Source organism: Protopterus annectens, chromosome 13.part0 (genome assembly GCF_019279795.1).
Source record: "Protopterus annectens isolate FY-2018-M chromosome 13.part0, PAN1.0, whole genome shotgun sequence".
Lineage (NCBI taxonomy): Eukaryota > Metazoa > Chordata > Ceratodontiformes > Protopteridae > Protopterus > Protopterus annectens.
This window is the reverse complement of record NC_056747.1, coordinates 780,927,441-780,950,202: the sequence shown is the minus strand read 5'-3', so window position 1 is coordinate 780,950,202 and position 22,762 is coordinate 780,927,441. Positions and strand designations below refer to the sequence as shown.

The 22,762-nt window shown below is 41.8% G+C and overlaps 1 protein-coding gene across 4 annotated transcripts in view; it reads right to left on the bottom strand.

Moving 5' to 3' along the window:
* Positions 1-22,762, bottom strand: part of LOC122787658 (retinoic acid receptor alpha) — an 882,458-nt gene that overhangs the window by 264,058 nt on the left and 595,638 nt on the right. For all 4 annotated transcript variants that reach the window (XM_044054488.1, XM_044054487.1, XM_044054489.1 and 1 more), the window contains exon 3: positions 9,156-9,297. In XM_044054488.1, coding sequence (XP_043910423.1) covers positions 9,156-9,297 — 142 coding nt within the window. The remainder of the gene's footprint in view (positions 1-9,155; positions 9,298-22,762) is intronic.

The following is a 22,762-nucleotide window of genomic DNA, read 5'->3' as shown; positions in this document are numbered from 1 at the left end:
CGACTGACATTAGTGCCTGTAATTCCGAAACTCTTCATGCTGATGTTATTGCCAGGAGCAGAGCAGTTTTCCAAGAGATATATTTTAATTCTGCTGGCTCAAAAGGAGGTAAAGTTAATTTTTCCAAAACAAAGTTGAGGTCCTAAATTGGAGTAGGTGCTCTACGGGGCGGTCTTATGTTTTTAGCCCCTCTGAGGTACTGTTTTAGCAAAGGATTAGAGAAAATTGGTGGATCCGTGTTGTAATGAGCAGAGATGGCAGAGGCGTGGATCTTGATGGATGAAAAGGAGAGGCCTTTGTCCAGCATCTCAGTTAAATATTGTAGAATCTGAGGAATGTTTGGGACAAGAGGGTCAAGGCTGTGAGCCTGGTTCCAGGCACAGAAATTCTTCCATTTATCCTAATAGGCTTTCCTGGTACTAGGCTTTCTGGCCTCCAGAATGACATCCATAACAGCTTTGGAGAGAGGCATTGCTTGCTTGACTAAGGAATTTTCCATGCAGCTAGGTTTAAGGTCTTTAACTAACTGTGAAGTATCTGATTGTTGTGCTGAGTCAGCAGATGTGGGATTTGAGGCAAAATCCAGGGTGATTATTGTGCCAAGTTCTTTAAGATTGGGTACCAATGCTGGCGTGGCCAGTCTGGTGCAATCAGGATCATATTTGCCTCTTCCTGCCTGGCTTTTATGAGTACCTTTGAAAGGAGAGGTAGTGGTGGGAAAGCGTATACTTGTAGGTTTTTCCAGCTGAATGAGAGGACATCCACTTTCCATGCTTGTGGATGGCAACACCTTGTGCAGAATTTCTGTAGCTGGCAGTTCTTTGAGGATGCAAACAGATCTATGTCGGGGCTCCACCATTTCTGTATTATCATTCTGAATATTTGTGGATTCAATTCCCATTCGTGGGGATTCATGATGTTTCTGCTTAAGTCGTCTGCCAGTGTGTTTTTCTCTCCTGGCAGGAATTGTGCTTGCAGATGAAGTTGATAATTTAGAGCTGTGTTCCGCAAGGTCATGGCTTGTCTGCAGAGGGGGTAGGAGTGAGTGCCCCCTTGCTTGTTTATGTACCTCATAAATGTGATGTTGTCTGTCTTTAGTAATAGTTGTCCTGGATGCAGCAGGTCCTTGAAAGCTATAAGGGCATTTTGTACAGCTAACATCTCTTTTTGTTGATGTGAAGATGCCTTTGTTCTGCGGGCCACTTGCCCTGAATACATTTTCCTGCCATGTGTGCTCCCCAGGCGTAATCTGATTCATCTGTTGTCAGTGTTTGCCTGGCTGTGGGTTGAGTAAAAGGCTGTCCCTTGTTGAGGTGACAAGCTTGAGCCCACCATCGAAACTCCTATTGAAGGCAAGGAATTAGTGGTATAACTGTTTCCAAACTTTGACAGTGTTGAGACCACACACTCTTTAGGTACCACTGTAGTTTCCTCATATGCAGTCTGGCATATGGAATTAGTAGTATGCAAGATGCCATGTAACCCAAGGCCTGCATAATTTTTCTTGCAGGGAGTTGGGTTTTTGTTGCCATCAATTGAAAGTATTGAGTCAGTTGTCCTTGCTTGTCTGGCGTGAGATAAGCCATCTGGGCCGTTGTGTTCAAGCTGGCACCCAGGAATATTATCTCTTGTGAGGGCACTAGTTTTGATTTATTTTCGTTTACTGTGTACCCCAGGCAACTTAATAACTTTTTTTACAAATGCCAGATGCTTTAGAAGAATGTCCTTGCTCTCTGCTTGAATCAGGCAGTCGTCCAGGTACGGATAAATTTGAATTCCTTTCTGTCTGCAAAATGCAATTACTGGTGCCAGGCACTTTGTGAAGACCCTGGGCGCAGTAGATAAGCCAAAGGACAGTGCAGAGAATTGGTAGTGCATTGAACCTTCTATGAATCTGAGGTATCTTTTGCAGTTTTGTCTGATAGGGACATGTAGGTATGCCTCCTTGAGGTCCAAGGTCACGAACCAAGCTTTCTTGCCCAGCATGGGAAGACATTTTGAATTTCGGAACATCCAGGTAAGTGTTTAGAGAAGAAAGATCCAGAATGGGCCTCCAGGCCTTGTCCTTTCTGGGAACCAGAAAGAGTCTTGAGTAAAATCCTTGTCCTTGCTCTTGTGGTGGTACCTTTTGAATAGCTCTCATTTCCATGAGTGCTGTAATTTGTTTTTGAGCCTCTGCCCATTGATTTGGTGGCAGATTTGGCATTCCTTTTAACCTTGGCAGAGTGTGAAAGTGGAACCTGTAACCTTGAGATACAATGTTGAGAACCCATTTGTCCTTGGTGATCCAATGCCAATTGTGATAGTAAAGTGCCAGCTTTCCTCCCAAGGGGGCTGCCAAGAGAGAGTTGTTTGGCAGCTGTAATGGGAAGTCATTGAGGCTGCTTTTTATATGGTTGGGGCCTGTCTTCCCCTTCTTTCTGGCCTGGTGCACCCCATTGTCGAGGCCTGTAAGGACCTTGTGGTTGACCTCTACCTCTTGGAAGTCTGTATCTGCCCCTTTGAGGTCTGTCTGTAACTGGAAAGGACCAATTCTTTGTTGGCCAATTTCTGCTAAATCTTGGAGGCTGAACCTGTAAGAAATCCTTCACTGTTTGCATTTTCTTTAATACCTCTTCTGCCTTAACTCCAAACAACACATCCTGCTGCAAAGGTGCATCCAATAATTTTGCTTTAACATGATCTGGTAACGTATGTTCTTTTAACCAAGCATGCCTTCTAATGACAGAGCCTGTAACTGCTGCTCTACAGGAGGCCTCTGAAGAATCAAAACCACATTGCAAAGTATGATTTCCCACTTGTTCAGCTGCATGCAATAAATCCTGCAGTTCTTTAAAATTAGGAGGATCTGAATCTGGAAGCATTTTTTGTTTCAACTGAGACATCAAAAACTGCTGATATTTTAGCATGTGAAACCAACAATTTAAGGCTCTCACTGCTAAGGTTGCAGACATATATACTTTCTTTCCCCATCTGTCTAATGCTCTGGAATCTCTGTCAGAGGGGACTGGATTTTTTGCTGATGAGGCCTTAATCCCTTTGGGTCCCTGAGAAATAGTTTCAGGGTCAGCAACAGGGCTTTTATACAGAAATTTGTGTGAGTCAGGGACTCTGTAGTATCTGTCAGGTTTAACTGGGGCTGGAGGTAAGGAGTCAGGATTTAAGCTGGATTCAGTATACACATCATCCACAATATCTAACACTGGCAGAATAGCAAGGGGTCTGTGTTGAGGTAATAAAAGGAAGTCTCTGAGCCTTTTCTTGGATTCTGAGTAATCCTAGCCTTCCCAATGGAAATGCTCCCTTATGGTATGTAAGGTTTCCCCAAAGGAGTAGTCCTTAGCCGGAGAGGCTGATGGAATTGATTCCTCAGCATCAGAATCCTCATAAGGGGGTAAAGAATATCCTAGGTCTGAGGATGAATCTGAAGAAATGGACACCTGGTCGGATGAGTCATAGTCTGCATCCTGTCTGGGCCTTTTATCAGGAGGGGGATGGGACCCCCTGATCAGAGTGATTAGGTCTTCGGCCATTTTGAGCACTTGTTTCTTAGGCATGGAGGCCTGTCCTGGAGAATGCTCTATTTGTTTCTTTGTTTTTAAAGGAGGCTTAGACTTAGCAGGGGGTTTAATGCTTAACTGAGTAGGTCTGAAAACACCCACTGAAGCTTCGGGTTGCTCAGCTACTCCGGATCCCTCTGAAGGGTTAGTTTCGGTAGGCTGAAAAACTTGTGTGTCCGAAGGCCCAGCCATCTCCACGTGGGAGTCAGAGGCAGCCTGTGGTTCTGCAAAAGCGGTCGTCAGGGGCTGCGAAGGCGCCTCGCTGAAAACCGGAGAACCGGCGACCGGCCTAGAAGAGGCTTCATCGGCAATTTTGGGCCTCAGATGCCTGCCCTTGTCTTTGCGCTTTTTATGTATTCCGGTCATCGGAAGTTCCGATGGCATGGTGTAATTGAATTTTCTGCCAAAATAATGTTGTGCAAATTCAAATAGACGTTTAATAGTGCGCTTGTTAAACCTAGCACAAAACCGACAACCAGTGACGTCGCGGTCTGGGCCTAGGCATGGGATACAATTGGAATGGAAATCCTTACGAGGTATTTGCTTCCCACAAGAAATACAGTTATTAACTTTTCCTGACATCGGTCTGAGGCAAGAAAAAGTTTCCCCAACAGGGTACTTAGATTTGTAGAAGACTTAGGTTCTGGATTCGGAATGAAAATCTCAGGAGTCAGCCGACGGGCACTTGCGAACTGCTTTTGCTTCGGGCACCGCGCGGCAAGAAAGACTGAAGAAAATGGGGTCGGCTGCATCTTATATACTCCTGTCGCACTGACGTCAGGGAAGAAGCCTCAGCAACTGACGCCGGACCAAGACTTTGGAAGTCAGGCCGACTGGGGAACCGCCTGAAGGCAGGATAACTCAAGTGTAATGACTGCAGCAGTGTAACACGATGAACATCTAAAATGAACTGCAACTCATTTATTTGCATCCATAAGAAGGTTGCTTACAAAATAATGAACCACTGACAATAAGTGAATATGCACTGTTTACAAAAATTAAAAAACAGCATACTTAAAACTCCACTAATAGCTTTATTAAAACTGCATATAAAAATAAATGAAGACCATAAAACAACATTTCTTATTATCCATGAGATAGTGCTAATTTTATGATTATATTTAAATGCAGTCAAAGGAGCAAATTTAACAGTATGGAAGAGGAGGTGGTTTCTTTTGGTGGTAAAGAATTCAAAAACATTCTGACTGATTTACAGACCACAACTACAAAAACGAAAGTGCATACAGTAAAGGATAACTCACACTTAGCAGATACTTATACTCATATTGACTACTTCATGAACAGTCAGGACGCATGGTCACCCAGAGAGCAGCAGTACGTCAGGTTTGTAAGACTTAGACATGAAACATAATTACCACTAATATGGCAGGTTTCTAGCAACCAGAGCCTGAAACAAGCACAAGAAAAGTTGTGGTAGCCTAAAATTATCATCTTATAGTTTCTTTGTTCGACACTGGCAATGATACGTTTGGTGTGTGTGTAGGTGCATATGTGCGTGGATTATTTAGTATTGCACGTTTTTTGATGAGGCAAAGTGGTTGTTGCCCTAATGTATCTCAGATTCTTGCTACAACTCTTCAAGTCTCATCATGGCCTGATGCATCTGCCCCAAAAGAAGTAAACCAAGTAGCAATGAGCTTAAAAAACTTCTTAAAACTATGCTTAAAAGGACCACAAGTCTCAGTCTCTGTCACCTTAACAACAGTTCCATGTCAAACATTTGAGTTCTCCTAGTATTTAATCAAATATCCCACCTTTGGAAAGAAAGACAAGGCTTACTGCAATTCTCCTTAATAACAACCCTTCAGAATTCATTCTAAGGAAGCTGTTACTTTACCTTACATAAACAGAATTGTGAAACCACATCCTGAAGATAAAATAGTTAACCATTTCTAAGTACAAATAAAATAAAAAGATAGTATTAATCTCCATGTGCCATGATTTAATTTTTTCTCCCTCATGTAGCTGAATAATTAAGATCAGGAAATGAAATACAATGCCATGGAGTAGAAAAGAACCGTTTTAAAACTGATCTAAAAATACAGAGCCTGAAAAAATGCATTTTAAATTAACTGATTAGCACTACTGTGATTGCCACAATACAAGTTTGACGGAATACACTTCTTACTTGAGATGCAGAAGGGCTACGCTATCTTAATTCCTTGTTTCACGACGTAGTACATACACTACAGCACACCGTCAGACTAATCTGTCCCCTGGCTGTCGACATTTGGTATTAAGGAAGCGGTGTGCCGCCTTTGATTTAAACAGTGTTTCAGGAATCCTTCAGCTAAATTACTCATTTTCTGACATAACACCCCTGAATGTGTGCAACATGTAAGGAAACCCCATATGTTGTAAGTGTTTTGTGTATTTACCTAGTTAGAGATTACAAGGATTCCCTCTCACAAAAAAAAAAAAAAAAAAAAAAAAAAGACAAAAAACACTAAGAAAATGCAGCAGCTTTCACAGAGAGAAAAAAAAGACCTTAAAACACAAAGTCCAGTTTACAGTTTGCTCAGTGGCCTGAATGACAGTACAACCAGGTAATTTACAGCTCCCTAATGGAATCATGCACAACTACAAAAATGAAAGTGTAAAATGAAGACAGCAAACGTTAAAACTCAGTGCAATGCCACTGAAGCATTTTTGCAGATCTTGACATCAGGGGTGCACCTCAAACCCGTTTTTACTCACATATGCTAACTTCAAGATTGCTGTGCCTTAGAGTGAGGGGAATACTTCAAGACACTGCAGTCCTGGTATTAGAATATACAGTTCCCTGATTGCACATTCAGTACCTCTGTTCCAGGAATTACAACTGCAATCATCACAACTTCAACAGGAGCAGCAAGCAGAAAAAAATGCAATATCCTGTTGATCAGAGTTTATAGACTACACCAAATATTTTGCAGTTGCCTAGACCAACAAATAGGACAGAAACATGATTCTGGCGGCAAGTGATGACTATCTGGCCCATCTAGTTTGCCTAATCTACTACATTCTGGATAAATACCACATCCTATTAAGCAAGCAACTTTTTTTTTCCATCTGTCTGTCGCAGCTTTGTCCATTTTAATGCTGCCAAGCTTTCAGGAATGCTGTTTCAATTATCAGAGTTAGGAATTAAAAAAAAAAAAGGTTACTTTTATCAACGCCTCACGGGTCCCACCCATTTAAAAGACTACTACAAGCAGATATTGAAATGTTACCATGTTGGAATCCTACAATGATCTTAGTACTAATGACCCTGAATTGCACTAAATGGTTAGCATTAGTTAGGTTGTTCTATCCCAAAATGTCATGTCGGTGACAGCACATAATTCTGTTTTACCGCGTAGTCTTCTTCCTAGAATGCATTCTGCATACACAATGCCTTACAGTCTTTTGCTTCTTCTTTTCCTCGGATGTCCTGTTACCTTTGACTTAGAATTGTATTGGTCTGAATCTGGACTTTCCCCGAGTAGCTCTTAAGGCACAACTGACAGTAGATTTTTTAATCCCATTTTTTTCTATTAGTTGGAAGCTTCTGGACGATCCTTTGGAATCCTCTTGTTTGTTCAAAATGTAATGTTTGAGTGAGACAGAATCTAAAGGTTTGAGGTGGGGGAGTGGTAAAAACAGCAACTACATAACAGTAAGGGAATTAGCAACTCACTACTCCTTGTAAGTAAGTAAAGAACACAAAAATCTACCTAGAAGGTTAAATAAAATTCTACAGGCAGACATTAAAAAGCATACCTCTCAACTTCTTAGTCCAAGAAATCTGGACAAAGCCTGACAAAATGGGGGGCAAAGGCCCAAATATAGGGACATATTTTAAATACTGCTCTTATAAACTTAGGAAGTTGCTAGAGTAACAGGGTTTGTTTTAACACAGATTTTCTGAAGGATTTGATGTCTGAAACTCAAATGTATGTGATTATTTAGAGACTTCAATCCTCAGAGCATCCCAGTGATTTGCCAGAAAACCACAAATTTTATGAGGAACAAACTAAAAATATTTGCCAAAAATCTTGACATTCTGCAAAACTCTGAGTTGAGGTATGTTAAAAAATACACAAGTTTTGAGGACTAGTGAAAGGGTCACAGCACTACATTTTTAAGCCAGTGGAGCAATGGGTGAAGGACAATGACTGAAAGATAAAAACAGTATCCTAACATGCTATCTTGGCTGAAAAACAACACCACATCAGCATAACCAACCCATCATCACATTCTGGGGCAAATATAAAACAGAAAATAATATTAATCTTTGACTTTGAGAGAAGCAGGCTGTATAAACAATCAAGACATCATCAAAAACATGTTTTCTTTTGTTGCCAGATAGTTCCTTAACAGATATTTAAAAAATATGCTAATCTGATCAGAAAAGAACACTGACCCTGCTCTTTTCCATGTTAACTACTACTAACTTTGCAATATGCTGCTCATTTTCTCCCTTAACTGCAGGCTTACCTCTACAGTGACATGCAAGAAACAAGTCCTCTCCTAACTCAGCAACAAAAGGCAACTAGTCTCATGCAATCATCCACCATGATCAGCTACAAGTACCCTGGTCTTCTTTTCTTCCTCCTCTTATGTGGAGATCAACATACATTCAAACACACAAATGTCAGTGTAAGTGCTAAGCAACAAATTCTACACCAAAACTGAAGATTCTGTGTCATTCTTAAAAGAAAATGTTTGTTATACACTGGGGTTGGTGTGGTACTCACCAGATAATTTGTTAAAAGCATGGTTATCTGTAGTCAGAAGTTACTACTAAATTACAAAACTGAACCTTACTATAGAGCTTTGTCCAGACTTCTTGCTCTAAGAAACAGAGGTATGCATCATACAGGAGTTGCATCTTCTAAGGAATTTTTCAGCCTGAACTTCTAGCTACAAGGCTTACTCGTGGACAGCATGTATTTTTATTTTTCATAATTTATTTATGAACAGTGAGCAGCTGAGGCTGATTATTTTTTTTTTTTTATTATTTTTAAATAAAATATTAAGTTATGAAAATGCAACCACTTGTATACTCAGTTCTGGAGTTCACATTCCATAAAAGATGACTACGCTCTTTAACAAATCATAATATATAAGAACTGCACTGATCTAGTGCATGTAGTAAATAACAGTTTTCTCTCCTTATTTCCTTTCTTCCTTTATTTGCCAGGACACTGTAGTAATTCCCCTATTCTTTTCAATAAGTGTAAAATCTTTTATATCCATATGCGCTACCACCAACCCTACCCAGACTATAAACTTTGAGCAATGGCAGGTCTGTTAAACTTGGATCTGCTGCATTAGAGTCAGGAAAATTTAAACCACTCACACAGAAAAAACCCTTGACACAAACACTTCTGAATGGATGACATCCATACAATCAGTAAAGATTATAATGACAGAAAATAAACAAACTTCTGCAAGGTTTCAAATATGGTTAGGTGACAGTGGATGCAAAAGTCACAGCACACTGTTATGAACCAGGAAACTTAGTAGACTGACCATTACACCTTGCTCCTTGACAGGAAAAAGTACCAAGTCACTATCTTATATGTACACTGGAAGAAAATGTGAACTTACATTCCTTGGACATTCCAACTTCAAAACACTTTTGCAGTCGACAGTACTGGCAACGATTTCTGGTCACCTTGTTAATGATGCAACTTTTGTCTCGATGACATGTATATACCATGTTTTTCTGTATACTCCGCCTGAAGAAACCCTACAATTAAGAGAGAGGGAAATGTAATTGCAGCATTAAGAACTTTAATGTAGACACAGTATAATCATGAAGGAAAACATTCATGCTTAACTTGTAAACAGTTCTCTGAAAGAGCCTAATGTCACCTATTACACCTCAGGGTTATTCTCTAATCAATTTAAGTAGTACAACAATTTCTAGTACCAAAATATGACACACACTGGCATCAAGTGTCAACAGTTTTAGTTAATATGGAAGCAACCTCCAGTCTCCTTTACTTCTAGCAAATAGTACTTTTGGAGGATAGGTACTAGTGTAAAAATTACAATAGTAAATGGGATCCCTTTACGAGCCTCATTGTTAAGTCTTCAGTGTTGCACATTTTGCACCACTGTGAAATATAACTCTGCTTTTATAATATTTCCCTACTCCAATGATTTAAGCATACCAGCTGGGCCATTCATGGAGCTCAGGGATGAAGCCCTGACCACAGCTTCTGTGACTGAGACTCAACTGGTGGGCCAGGGATCGGGGGAGTCAACTGGAAATGGATGGGTGCAAGAGGCCCACAAGGGAGGGAGGGAAGTGGACACGTCCTGATGCACAACCCCTAGCTTTTGGTATTGAGGCAGTGGCTCGTCTAAGACCAAGACAGGATTTTCACCTGCCAGGTACTGAATATGCATTACAGCTGGATAAGGTAATTGGAAGCATGCACCTGTGCCATAGCACTGAAGAATCTGCTATAGTAAAATCTTCTCTAGCTGTCAGAGGGAGAAGATTATGGCATACAAAATCATAAAGAGTATGCAGGACAATAGTCTCTCAATGGTTGGCACCCAGCTCTCACTTTCATGTCAAAAAGGAGTGAAAGAAAAAGCCAGTGAAGTAAATCCCAAATGGAGACAGGGGGAACCTCCCAAAAGTGACATTGGTACTTCTCCTGGTAGGACAGGGTAATGAATGGCCACCACAACAGCTGAACAGTGGACAGACAAAGAGCCAAAATATCAGTTTTCATTCATTGTAATAAAATACATTAGTTCATTATGGATTTGGTCTTAAATCTCAAGGTTAAATTAGTCAAGAGCCATTTAGTTGGGGGAAAAAACAATCTAAGCATAATCATCGATTACTCTTATTGAGACTAACACTGCTCACATTGAAACAAACACACAAGTGCATATATGTGTGTGTGTGTGTGTGTGTGTGTGTGTGTGTGTGTGTATATATATATATATATATATATATATATATATACACATACACACATATATACATATATAAACATACATATATATATATATATATATATATATATATATGCATATATATATATATATATATATACACACACACACACATATATTTATTTACTATCATAAGTGCAGTTGGCTGAAATATGGTAATATCGACTTGGAAAACCGTAAACAGAGTTTACCAACGTGCAAAATGTCAAATTCACATACTAATATGCGAATTCGACCTTACTCAACATTAGTAGAATGCAGTCCTAGACTGCACCAGGCGTAACATTAGGATTTTGCAGGGGGGCAAGCCTCTCTGAGCCCCCCACACCCCCTGCAATATATATATATATATATATATATATATATATATATATATATATATATATATATATATATTCCAACTCTGAGATCACACTACAGTGGGGAAAAGGGTACATTTCCCAATCCCCACTGTACTGCGATCTCTAGTTCAATGACAGACCTCATCTTTGTGAATGCACTGAGCATTCGCTAAAACGGAACTCGCACAAGGGAAGAATCAGCAACACGGGTCGGCAGAATGTCATTCGACAACCTGTGGTCGCTGAAACTTCCCTCAGCAGTTTAAATGTAAACCAATATATATATATATATATATATATATATATATATATATATATATATACACATACCCACACACACACACACACTACATCACATGCATTCAACCAAACAGGCAAAAAAGACCTATAAAAATGGCCTCTTACACTGGATCAAACTGCCCCTACATCCACCCAAAATTTGTATGACCAACTTAAAGATGGCCCTTGGGTAACTGCCTGTCAGGACACAGACTCAAACACCTCCACACAGCCAGCATTTACTTTCTGCACATTCACACACAACACACACCTCATTTCCTAACTATACACACACACACACACACACACACACACACACACACACACACACACACACACACACACACACACACATAATTTCTCACTCCATGCACACAAACACACACACTGCTAACACTAGACAAGATATACATATAATAAATACCCAAACACATTGCTACCAAACCATCATGCACTGCAAGGTCCCCATCATACACACAACAAAAAATTGGCAAAACCTAACCACACCTCCTGATAATTATTAACTCCGCAGTGGCACAGCAGTAGGGAAAGGGCATATATCCTTCCCTGGTGTAACTTCAATTTTGTCAATATTTTCTGTTTAGGTATTTTTGACTATCAGTATTTTGTGTTCAAATTAAGACAGACACTGGGAGGCAGTGAAGAGTCACCGAATAGCTGGGTAACTACAGTAACTACAGCAGAGCTAGTAAGGGAGATGGCTAGAAAGGTGCTTGGTGTGACATCTGGGCAGAGGAAGGAGGACAAGGAGACCTGGTGCTGGAATGAAGAAGTACAGGAGTGTACACAGAGAAAGAGGGTGGCGAAGACGAAGTGGGATTGTCAGAGAGATGAAGAAAGTAGACAGGAGTATAAGGAGATGAGGCGCATGGCAAAGAGAGAGGTGGCGAAGGCTTAGGATAAGGCATATGGAGAGTTGTATGACAGACTGGACACTAAAGAGGGAGAAAAGGACCTGTACCGGTTGGCTAGACAGAGGGACAGAGCTGGGAAAGATGTGCAGCAGGTAAGGGTGATAAAGGATAGTGAGGGAAATGTACTCACAAGTGAGGAGAGTGTGTTGAGTAGATGGAAAGAGTACTTTGAGGGGCTGATGAATGAAGAGAAAGAGAGAGAGAGAAGGTTGGATGATGTGGGGATAGTGAATCAGGAAGTGAAACAGATTATCAAGGAGAAAGGAAGGACAGCTATGAAGAGGATGAAGAATGGAAAGGCTGTTGGCCCAGATGACATACCAGTGAAAGTATGGAGGTGCTTAGGAGAAATGGCAGTGGAATTTTTAACCAGATTGTTTAATGAAATTTTGGAAAGTCAGAGGATGCCTGAGGAGTGGAGAAAAAGTGTTTTGGTAGCTATCTTTAAGAATAAAGGTGATGTGCAGAGCTGCAGTAACTACAGAGGGATAAAACTGATCAGTCACAGCTTGAAGTTATGAGAAAGAGTAGTGGAAGCTAGGTTAAGAAGGGAGGTGATGATTAGTCATCAGCAGGATGGTTTCATGCCAGGAAAGAACACTACAGATGCAATGTTTGCTCTGAGAGTGTTGTTGGGAGAAATACAGAGAAGGTCAGAAGGAGTTGCATTGTGTCTTTGTGGACTTAGAGAAAACATATGACAGGGTGCCTAGAGAGAAGTTGTGGTATTGTATGAGGAAGTCGGAAGTGGCAGAGAAGTATGTAAGAGTGGTACAGGATATGTACACGGATAGTGTGACAGTGGTGAGGACTGTGGTGGGAGTGACAGATACGTTTAAGGTAGAGGTGGGATTACATCAAGGATCAGCTCTGAGCCCTTTCTTATTTGCAGTGGTGATGGGACAGGTTGACAGATGAGATCAGACAGGAGGCCCCGTGGACTATGATGTTTGCAGATGACATTGTGATCTGTAGTGAGAGTAGGGACCAGGTTGAGGTGACCCTGGAGAGTTGGATTTATGCTCTAGAGAGGAGAGGAATGAAGGTCAGCAGGGCTAAGACAGAATATATGTGTGTAAATGAGAGGGAGGGTAGAGGAATGGTGAGGATGCAGGGAGTACAGTTGGTAAAGGTGGATGAGTTTAAGTACTTGGGATCAACAGTTCAGAGTAATGGTGAGTGTGGAAGACAGGTGAAGAAGAGAGTACAGGCAGGGTGGAATGGGTGGAGAAGAGTGTCAGGAGTGATTTGTGACAGACGAGTATCAGTAAGAGTAAAAGGGAAGGTCTACAAGAGGGTAGTGAGATCAGCTATGTTATATGGGTTGGAGACGGTGGCATTGACAAAAAGGCAGGAGTCAGAGCTGGATGAGGCAGAGTTAAAGATGTTAAGATTTGCACTGGGTGTGACTAGGATGGACAGGAATAGGAATCAGTATATTAGAGGGTCAGCTCAGGTTGGACAGTTCGGAGACAAAGCAAGAGAGGCGAGATTGCATTGGTTTGGACATGTGCTAAGGAGGGATGCTGGGTATATTGGGAAAAGGATGCTAAGGATGGAGCTGCCAGGAAGAGGAAAAGAGGAAGGCCTAAGATAAGGTTTTTGGATGTGGTGAGACAGGACATGTACGCGGTTGGTGTGAAAGAGCATGATGCAGAGGACAGGAAGAAATGGAAACAGATGATCCGCTGTGGCGACCCCTAATGGGAACAGCTGAAAGATGATGATGATGACAATGATGAGTATTTTGTGTTTAAGTATTTTTGACCATTGATACTGTGAATATTCGGTATTTTCATGTCAGCATTTATGCTGTCAATATCTAGATCATTCAGCTCAAATGGTTAAAAAAAACCAGCTTGTTTAACAAACCCCAAATAATCACAATAACCCCACAACAGACCTAGGGTTTTGCCAAGGCTGCTTTCTCAGTGAGACTGGATGTCTGCAAAATAAATACCAAACAGGACACAGCCCAGTACTAATCCATGTGGTGCCCCATTACTTGCAATTTTACCTTCAGAGAGCTTACCAGCAAGTTTCACTACTTGGGAACTGTTGGATAGCCAATTTGCAGTCCATCAAACAAACTATGCACAGGTTTATGTCAAACAAACTATGCACAGGTTTATGTTTGTTGACCATGTCAATAACAACAGCATCGGGACAGTGTCAAAAGCCTTAGCCAGGTCAAGATGAGCAGTGTGCACATAATGACCACTGTCCACAGTCTCCATACGCTTTTCAAAGAAATATACTAGGTTCAGGAGATAGGACCTGCCTTTTACAAAACCAAACTGATTATGCATGTGAACACTATTTTACACAAAAAAACGAAGATGGTTTCAAACCCATGCATTACAAAACATACTTCTCTTTTCACAAACACAAAGTGTTTGCAAGCATGAAGTTGCTTGCAAACAATTTTTTTTGTTTGAAAAGAAATACATGTGTTGCACCTTTAAACATGATCTTTAAGCTGCTGATGTCTGCAGAAATGATTTTGCTATGATATGTTCCCTGGCTCTGTACACACGGCTAGTGAGGCTGACTGGCCTATAGCCTACTGGGTCTGTAAATGGGCCACCCTTGTATACAGGAGTCACAGTTGCTGTTCGCGAGGCATCAGGAACAAACTCTGTGGAAAGGTTGAGGATGAACAGTTTAAATAGAGGCTCAAATAGTGTATACTTGGCTGTGATAGAATGCAGCCTGGTATGTCATCTAATCCTTTGACAGATATTCTAAGACTTGTTCCAAGGTGAGAACAGGGAGAAACAACATTTTCAGTGTTAATGGGCACAACAATATGGGTACATTGGGTTAATTTAGCACAAAACATGTCTGCTAATATACTGGCTGTATCTTTAGGATGGGAATGTGTGATATTATTATGATGAGCTTAGTGTGTTGAACATTATTCCTTAATTTCCTGACATAAATGAAGAAAGACAGAACAGATGTGTCCCACTTCCAGATCTTCAAGTAGATCAATGATGCATTACTGATTCTTGGGTCTTCCTGCCATGCAGAAGCCTGTGACCAGCCTGATTTCCAGAAACTTTGTATCATCCCTAGCTGTCAGACATCCAAAAGCTAACATCTGAACATCAAGGTTATAAAAAGTGTCTGTCAGTGCCATCTTCAGTTCTTTCTAGTCACGCAATCTGATGCGCTTCAAGAGTGTTCAAAACATTTGCAGTCTGTTAGTCGGTTCATTTGTCCACAGCATCTCCTTGCAGTCAGACAAGTACCCTATTGGAGAGTTTCCTCTTTTAATTTAATGTTTGAAAAGGTCAACAATTGCTTGAATTGTGGGGAGCAGATCCCACATAATGATTTTCACTCATTGTGTCTGTTCTGCTGGGGCCTCATCTCAACATCTCTAATTGTCCTGATGGTGCAAAATTCTATGCAAAAACCCACATACTTAAGGCCAGCGTATTAGCCTTCCATATGGAGTTCTCATCTTCGGTTTCTCCTGTGTGACTGCAACCCACTGCTAATGCAGGGCTTTTGCTTACACCAGCTTCTGCTAGTGTCACTCTAAAGAAATGGAAAGACAAAAAGGCAAAGGACTCTGACGTTTGTGAGAAAGCTCCGGCTCTGGTCCCCAAGTAGACTGATAAATCAGATGAGGAGCCTTTGCAGCCCCCTGGTCAGGAGACTGCTAGGTCTGAACTCTGTGTCAACACCCAACAGAAGGCCACCATGGTTTCCGGCCTACCTATCACTGATACTACAGCACAGACAGTCAGGTTTGAGGTTGCTCAGCAGGCCTCAGTTTCCAACATTTTCATTGTGGGTCTGGAGGGAAGGCACCCTGTCTTCCTTGGCTACCAAAACCTTAACCAAAATCCTGGCCAGAAGACCGCAGCCTCAGGTCATTCCTTGTAAATGGACACCTAAACTGAAGCAAACCACTTCCTTTTCTTCAGCCCTGCCTTCAAACTCTTCTTCTCAAGCCAAAGCCCAAGACCTCCTAAAAAAAAGCACAGGAATTCATGGCTTTCATGAAACCCAGACAGCCCTCCCAGATTTCTGCTACTGAAGCCTCCCTATCTAAATATTCAGATTCCTCAAGCTCAGGCGATTAGGACGAGATGTCCTACTGTGCACATCTGCCACCACAAACTTATCTGGATTCAGACTCTGATGACACCCTCTCTTCTGACCCCCCCCCCCCGTAAGCACTTCTTTTGCACATACCATTCATAGAATGAAGGCTTTCAACTGGGAAAGCAAACAGTTCTCATAAGCTCAAACCCGTTACAGGGAACTGTGAAGTTTGCCTTCTCTCACGACACTGGTTATTCCTCCTGTGCACATATTACTGGATGGATGTCTTTGAAGACACTGTTTACACCCTGACTCTTTAAAACCTGCTCCTGGGAAACCAGATAGGATTTACAGAGTACTTGAATCTCACAAGCACCTTTACAAAAATTCCAAGTCTGCCCCCTCAGTAGTCTCTTCTGAATCCACAAAAGGTGTACCTAAGGGACCACGTAAACATCCCCTAACTAATGATAGGGAAACTTGACTATTAGATTTGGGGGGAAAAGTTTACACCTCTGCTGCCATTGCAGTGACGGTACTGAATTGCCCATTCCATAATCTAAAGTACATTGAATCGCTCCAGGATAAAATTCTAGCCAAGGTAGACGCTACTGCGGACAGAACCTTAAAGAAAATTCAGGGGACAACAAGAGAAGCTTCACAAGTGTCCAGACAATTCCTAAAGTGTGGCAGTGATGCTTTAGATGTATTATTTAGTGCAGCTGCCACAGGTTCTGTCATCTGCAGACATGCATGGGTCAGGACCCAGCCCCTTCCAGATCGAGTCAAGGCTGAACTACTGGATGCTCCATAGACAAAGAATTCCATCTTAGACTTCCAGCTGAACATGTTTTCAAGAAGCTGGATAAGAAAGGAAAACAAACAAAAACTGCAAGGAATTTTGTCTGACTCCAACACCCAAGGTACAGTAGGAACTACTTCTCAAAACCTTGGAGTTTCCCCATAGACAAGATAAGTGGAGGCCTCCCTGTGGCAAGAGGCCCAGACAATCCAAGAAATGGCAACCAAAACAATCACACAGAACAGGGAGTGCCAAAGAGTCCACCCAGCATAAAGATCAGCTGTGACTATGTTCAACCCCAGCCTCCCATACCCCTACACACCCTCCCCCTCCAACCCCAGCCTCCCATACCCCTACACACCCTCCCCCTCCAACCCCAGCCTCTCATACCCCCACACAGTCACCCCCTCCAACCCCAGCCTCCCATACCCCTACACAGCCACCCCTTCCAACCCCAGCCTCCCATACCCCTACACACCCACCTCCTCCAACCCTAGCCTCCCATACCCCCTACACACCCTCCCCCTCCAACCCCAGCCTCCCATACCCCTACACAGCCACCCCTTCCAACCCCAGCCTCCCATACCTCTACACACCCACCCCCTCCAACCCTAGTCTCCCATATCCCTACACATCCTCCCCTCCAAACATTTGGCTGGAAGGCTGTCCTTTTTCTTAAATCAATAGAAGACCATCACCAGGGACCAGTGGGTCCTCAACATCATACAAGGGGTACTACATCCAGTTCAGAAAAATCTCACCAGAAGAACAGGAAATCCTATTACCACCTATCCTCTGGGAGCTATTTCACTAAGGATCTATTCAGCCCACTCCTCCAGATCAGGTGGAAAAAGCATCTTTCTAGTTGTACAATGTAGAAATTGGCTATTTGCCGTGAAGTGCTTTTTTTTTCTTTGTTGGTTGAACCAGCTGCTTTCAAACACCATAGTGTGGAACCAAGGGGCAAATCTTTAATTATCAGAAGCAGACAAGACCATCACCACTGACATTTCACACTTAGGTCTGGGGGCTTACTTAGGTTCCTTGAAAGTGCAGGGGGCTTACTTAGGTTCCTTGAAAGTGCGGGGCATCTGAAGACCACAGCAGAGAAAATCATTCATAAATCAGGAGGAGGTCTCAGCTGTCTACATGGCCATAAATGTTTTTCAGTAGAGTTTAAGCCCAGGGGCCTTGCAGATCTGGACAGACAATACCACAGTGAAGTATTATATAAACAAGCCAGGGGATACCTTGTCCTATCCTTCGTGTAGCCTCAACAGGAAGATTTGGAAACTGGCTTAAGAAGTAGGGCTAACTCTTACAGCACCTTAAATTCTGTGTAAGAACAATACCCTGGCAGATTCTCTAAGCAGGGGTCTTCTAGACCCCCAACAAATGGATGCAGAAGAAAGAGGTGTTCCTGCACCTAAATCTACAGTGGGGGTCCCCCTTAAACAGACCAGTTTTCCTCTCACTAGAACAGACAACTACAGAAATTTTGCACCAGAATTCAACAGACAGGGACTTGAAAATAGATGCTTTCTCTTTCACATGGACAAACATATTCCTGTTTGCAGTCCCACCTTTGCATCTGATCCACAGGGTACTGATAAAAGTCAGGGTGGACAGACCTATCATGATCCTAGCAGCGCCTTCTGACTTAGGCAATGGTTCTCACTTTTCTTGATCCTCAGCGAGGGTAGATTACACACTGCCACAGGAAAAAGATCTCCTCAGCCAAGCGAACAGATCTGTCTTTCACACCCAGGTTAACATTATTACGATCCCACGGACATGCTTTCCATTCTAAAGAAGGCACTAAAGCCCAATACTAGAAAATTATACTTGACAAAATGGAAGCGATTTTCCATCTGGTATCATAGGGGGAACACTAACCCTTCTCAGACTGATAACTTTTTTTTTTTTTTTTTTTTTTTTTTTTTTTTAGATACGGACATTAAAGTACATGAATCACCATCTCAGCTTGCCTGCACAGTGTTCCACCTACCTTCTCACACCCTGAAGGTTTTTCTAACGAGGTAGTTCACTTGAGACCAACCAGAAATAAACCCAATTCCTGCCTGGGATCAAAATTATGTTCTAGAGAAACTCACCTTGTCCCCCTTTCAACCTGCTGCCACTGGCTCTCTAAAGATGCTCACTTGGAAGACCACTTTCCTTATAGCTATCACATCAGCAAGGAGGGTCTCATCAGTACTATAATATTGCCTACAAAGAACGTCTGCAGACTCCTTTCGTATGTGCAGTGACCTAAAGTGTGTACTCTGTTTTACATTTTTTTAAAAGTTCCTTACGGTCTTTTGGTAGGGGGACAGGGATTTATTGCAACTTTGCATTATTGATTATTGTCCTTTTGTTTTACTAGTTATTTATTCAGGATTTCCACCAGGGAGGTTTTATTCCTGAACATAATTAACTTTTTAACAATGGTAACTATGATTTAATACATGGAAAAACATTGCCTTTTTTTTAATAAAACTACTTCTATTTTAGATAACTTACAATTTTTTGAATCGCTTCACTTCTCATTCCTTCTGTTATAAGTATTAAACCCACAAATCTTTTCCTTGCAACTCATATGTTACCAGCTTTAAACTCACACATTTTAAAGATTCAATCCTGACATTAAGAAATCCCATAAACTGATATGCCGCTGTTTCTTTTGACATCTTTGATCATAACGGTGCTTCTGTGTTAAAAATATACTATTGATTATGAAAAGTAACTGGCATAGGGCTGCTGAAAATCTAAGCTGAAGGCAATGTACTTCCCTCCCAGCACTAAAAATGGGACTGATGAAAGATGCATCATGATACCTCTCAACTGTACAGATTTTCACAGAATGTCCAGATTTTTGCCTCAGATGTTTGGTCTGTTTTTCCATAAAATTGTAGTTTTCTAGCAAATCATTGGCAAATCATTGAATATCTAAGTCAGAAAATAATGGCAGGCATTTGAATTTCAGACTTCATACCCTTCAGAAAATTCATGCTAATGCAAAACATCTTATTCCAACTTCATACCACAGTATCAGGAAAAACATGTTATTCTATCTACTTTCTAAGTTTGTAAGAGGAATATTTAAAAATTGTCCCCATTTTTTGGGCTTTATCTCCCATTATACCTTTTGTCCAGATTTTGTGTTCTGAAGTTGAGATGTATGTACAGTACAATGCAGGAAAACAAGACTATACTAACAAATGTGGCCATTTTAATACATTTACCTCTTATTTACACACATATGACACTGACAGTTACTTTAAAAAGTTCAACATCTGCAACTTAAAATACATGGCAGAATTCAAGGGCTTGTTATACAGTGTGTAGATTAATGTGCAGGAAAAGCCAATCATAATGTAGAGATGCAAAGACAACAGCAATGGCTGTAAATGATGTACAGCATTATGACTGAGCCTTCAATCGTAGCCACATTATTATGTGTTAAAGATACGGATGCCAAGAAGTTCACCTGGAGAGCAAAGAAGTGAATGCTGGCATCCATGTCAAATACACAACACCACGCTATAGTCGCAGACTCAATCAGAATTTATTTATTTACTATTTATTTTATTTCCAGTTTGATTACCAGGGAAGTCCACTGGGCCCAGAGAGCCTGTTTTCATTGGAGGCCCGGGGAGAAAAACTCCATGAAACAGCTTACAGTAAAGATAGCGGTCCAATAAATATAAAAGTACAAGTACAAATACATATCAAATAATACAAATTGTGAGCAATATTGCCCATAATGGAAAAATATCGTGCAGATACATTTTAACAAATTCACAGAGACAAAAGCTATTTACAGAGTGTGAGAGATCATATGGGAATTAGCAATAGAAGGTTATATTCTTATAACCTTTACATTCTTTGTAGTGTATGCAGCTTTAAGTGTTCTATGTACTATTAGTTACAGAAAAAAAGCACAGAGTGTTTTGCTGACTTTTAAAGTCAAAAAGCACTTACTGCCGCAGTGGTGCAACGGTAGCATTGTTGCCTCACAGCAAGAGGTTCTCCCATTCGATTCTCGGCTGGAGTGTCTTCTGTGTGGAGTCTGCATGTCCTTGCCGCAGTTGGGTGGCGTTCAAAAGACATGTGTAAATGGGCGTGCCTTCACTGAAGGTTGGACGTCGAGCTGGCACCTCGGCGTTCGTGAAAATCTACTGCCAATCATTAGTGGACCGGAGTTCCGCTGTGGCGACCCCTAACTGGGAAAAGCCGAAAGACAAAAAAGTCAGAAAAGCACTTAGCGAGTATCATCAGACAGACAGCAATATACATCGGGGTAAGACTGAAAGACAAAGTCAGGGACAGATTGCAGGCATAGACAGGAGGCAGAACCAAAGCTGTTTTGACTTCTGCTGTTGTAGTTTGCTGGCCTGTGCACTGTCATTTCTTGGTACCTAGTGTGAGACCCAATTTTAACAGCGTTTAGTGGAATTCTTAACAATTTTAGATCAAGTCTTGTGTTGCTGATGTGCTTAACCGGTTTGTCTTTTTCCTGATACTGTCGTGCAATCATGGTGCTCCAAGCACTCCAAAGTTATTGTATGCCAGACATTCTGGTGTTGCACAGAAAGTACAGTTGTGTACAATTACCACAAATGTAGATGTTCGACTGTATTCACTGTTGCAGTCATCACACTTGGGTTATCTGCCTGCAAGTAGCCCTCGGTCGGTCCGAATACCAGAGTCTTAGTATTTCTGCATTCGATGCTGTTGCTTCTTCCATGACATCAGGATGTCACGTTGTCAGGGGTATAAAACAGGCAACTGATGCCATTACATCAGTTTTTCTTGTCCCAAATGTCAGGAGCCCCCACATAGGGAGCTAGTATATGGTGGGGAACACCACCAGTAAAATGTAAATACCAATGCCATTAGGAATGGCCATAGAGAGGAGAGGTAAAAAGATAAGAAAACCAGGGGGCTGGAGGGAGGGAAACCAGGACTGCAACAGTGAATACACTCGAACATCTACATTTATGGTAAGTGTACACAAATGTACTATGTTCTTCGTGTTTCACTGTTGCAGTCATCACACTTGGGTTAATTCCCAAAGCTGAGGAAGGGTGGAGGCAGTCAAGAAGGGTTAGGGCTGGCTAGTAGGCCTTGCAAGACTGCTGTAGCAAATCCAGCCCTGGATTTAGAAAAGATAGGTAGGTGGTAATGCTTGGTGAAGGTGTGTAGGGAACTCCAGGTTGCAGCCTCCAGAATGTCCCCGGTAGGGACTCCCCTGAGAAATGCTGTAGAGGTAGAAGTAGCCCTAGTGGAAGGTGGTCTGATCCCCTGTGGGGTAGGTTTTCCATGGTGCTTGTAGCAGAAATGGATGCTGTGTGCTATCCATTTAAAAATGGTTTGTTTTGAAATGGCCTTCTCTGCCCCTGTAGCAAAGCTGACTAGCAGCTGGTCATATTTCCTGAAAGGCTTAGTCCTGTCAAGGTAAAACCTGAGCGGTCTGTGCATGTGCAAGGAGTGCAGGATCTTTCCCCTTTATTCTGAGGGTTAGGGAAGAAGGTTAGAAAATGGATGGATTGGTTTAAAGCCACACTGGACACCACCTTAGGCATAAAGGACAGGTTAGTCCTGAGGGAAACCCTGTCAGCATGGAAAATAATGAAGGGTTCCACAGCCATTAGTGCCTGTAACTCAAGACACTCTTCTTGCTAAAGTTAAGGCTAAAAGCAAGGCTGTCTTCCAAGAGAGGAATTTTAACTCTGCTGAGGCAGCAGGTTCAAAAGGAGGAAGCGTGAGCTTTTCCAGTACAAAGTTAAGGTCCCAGGCAGGGGTGGGTGCTCTCCT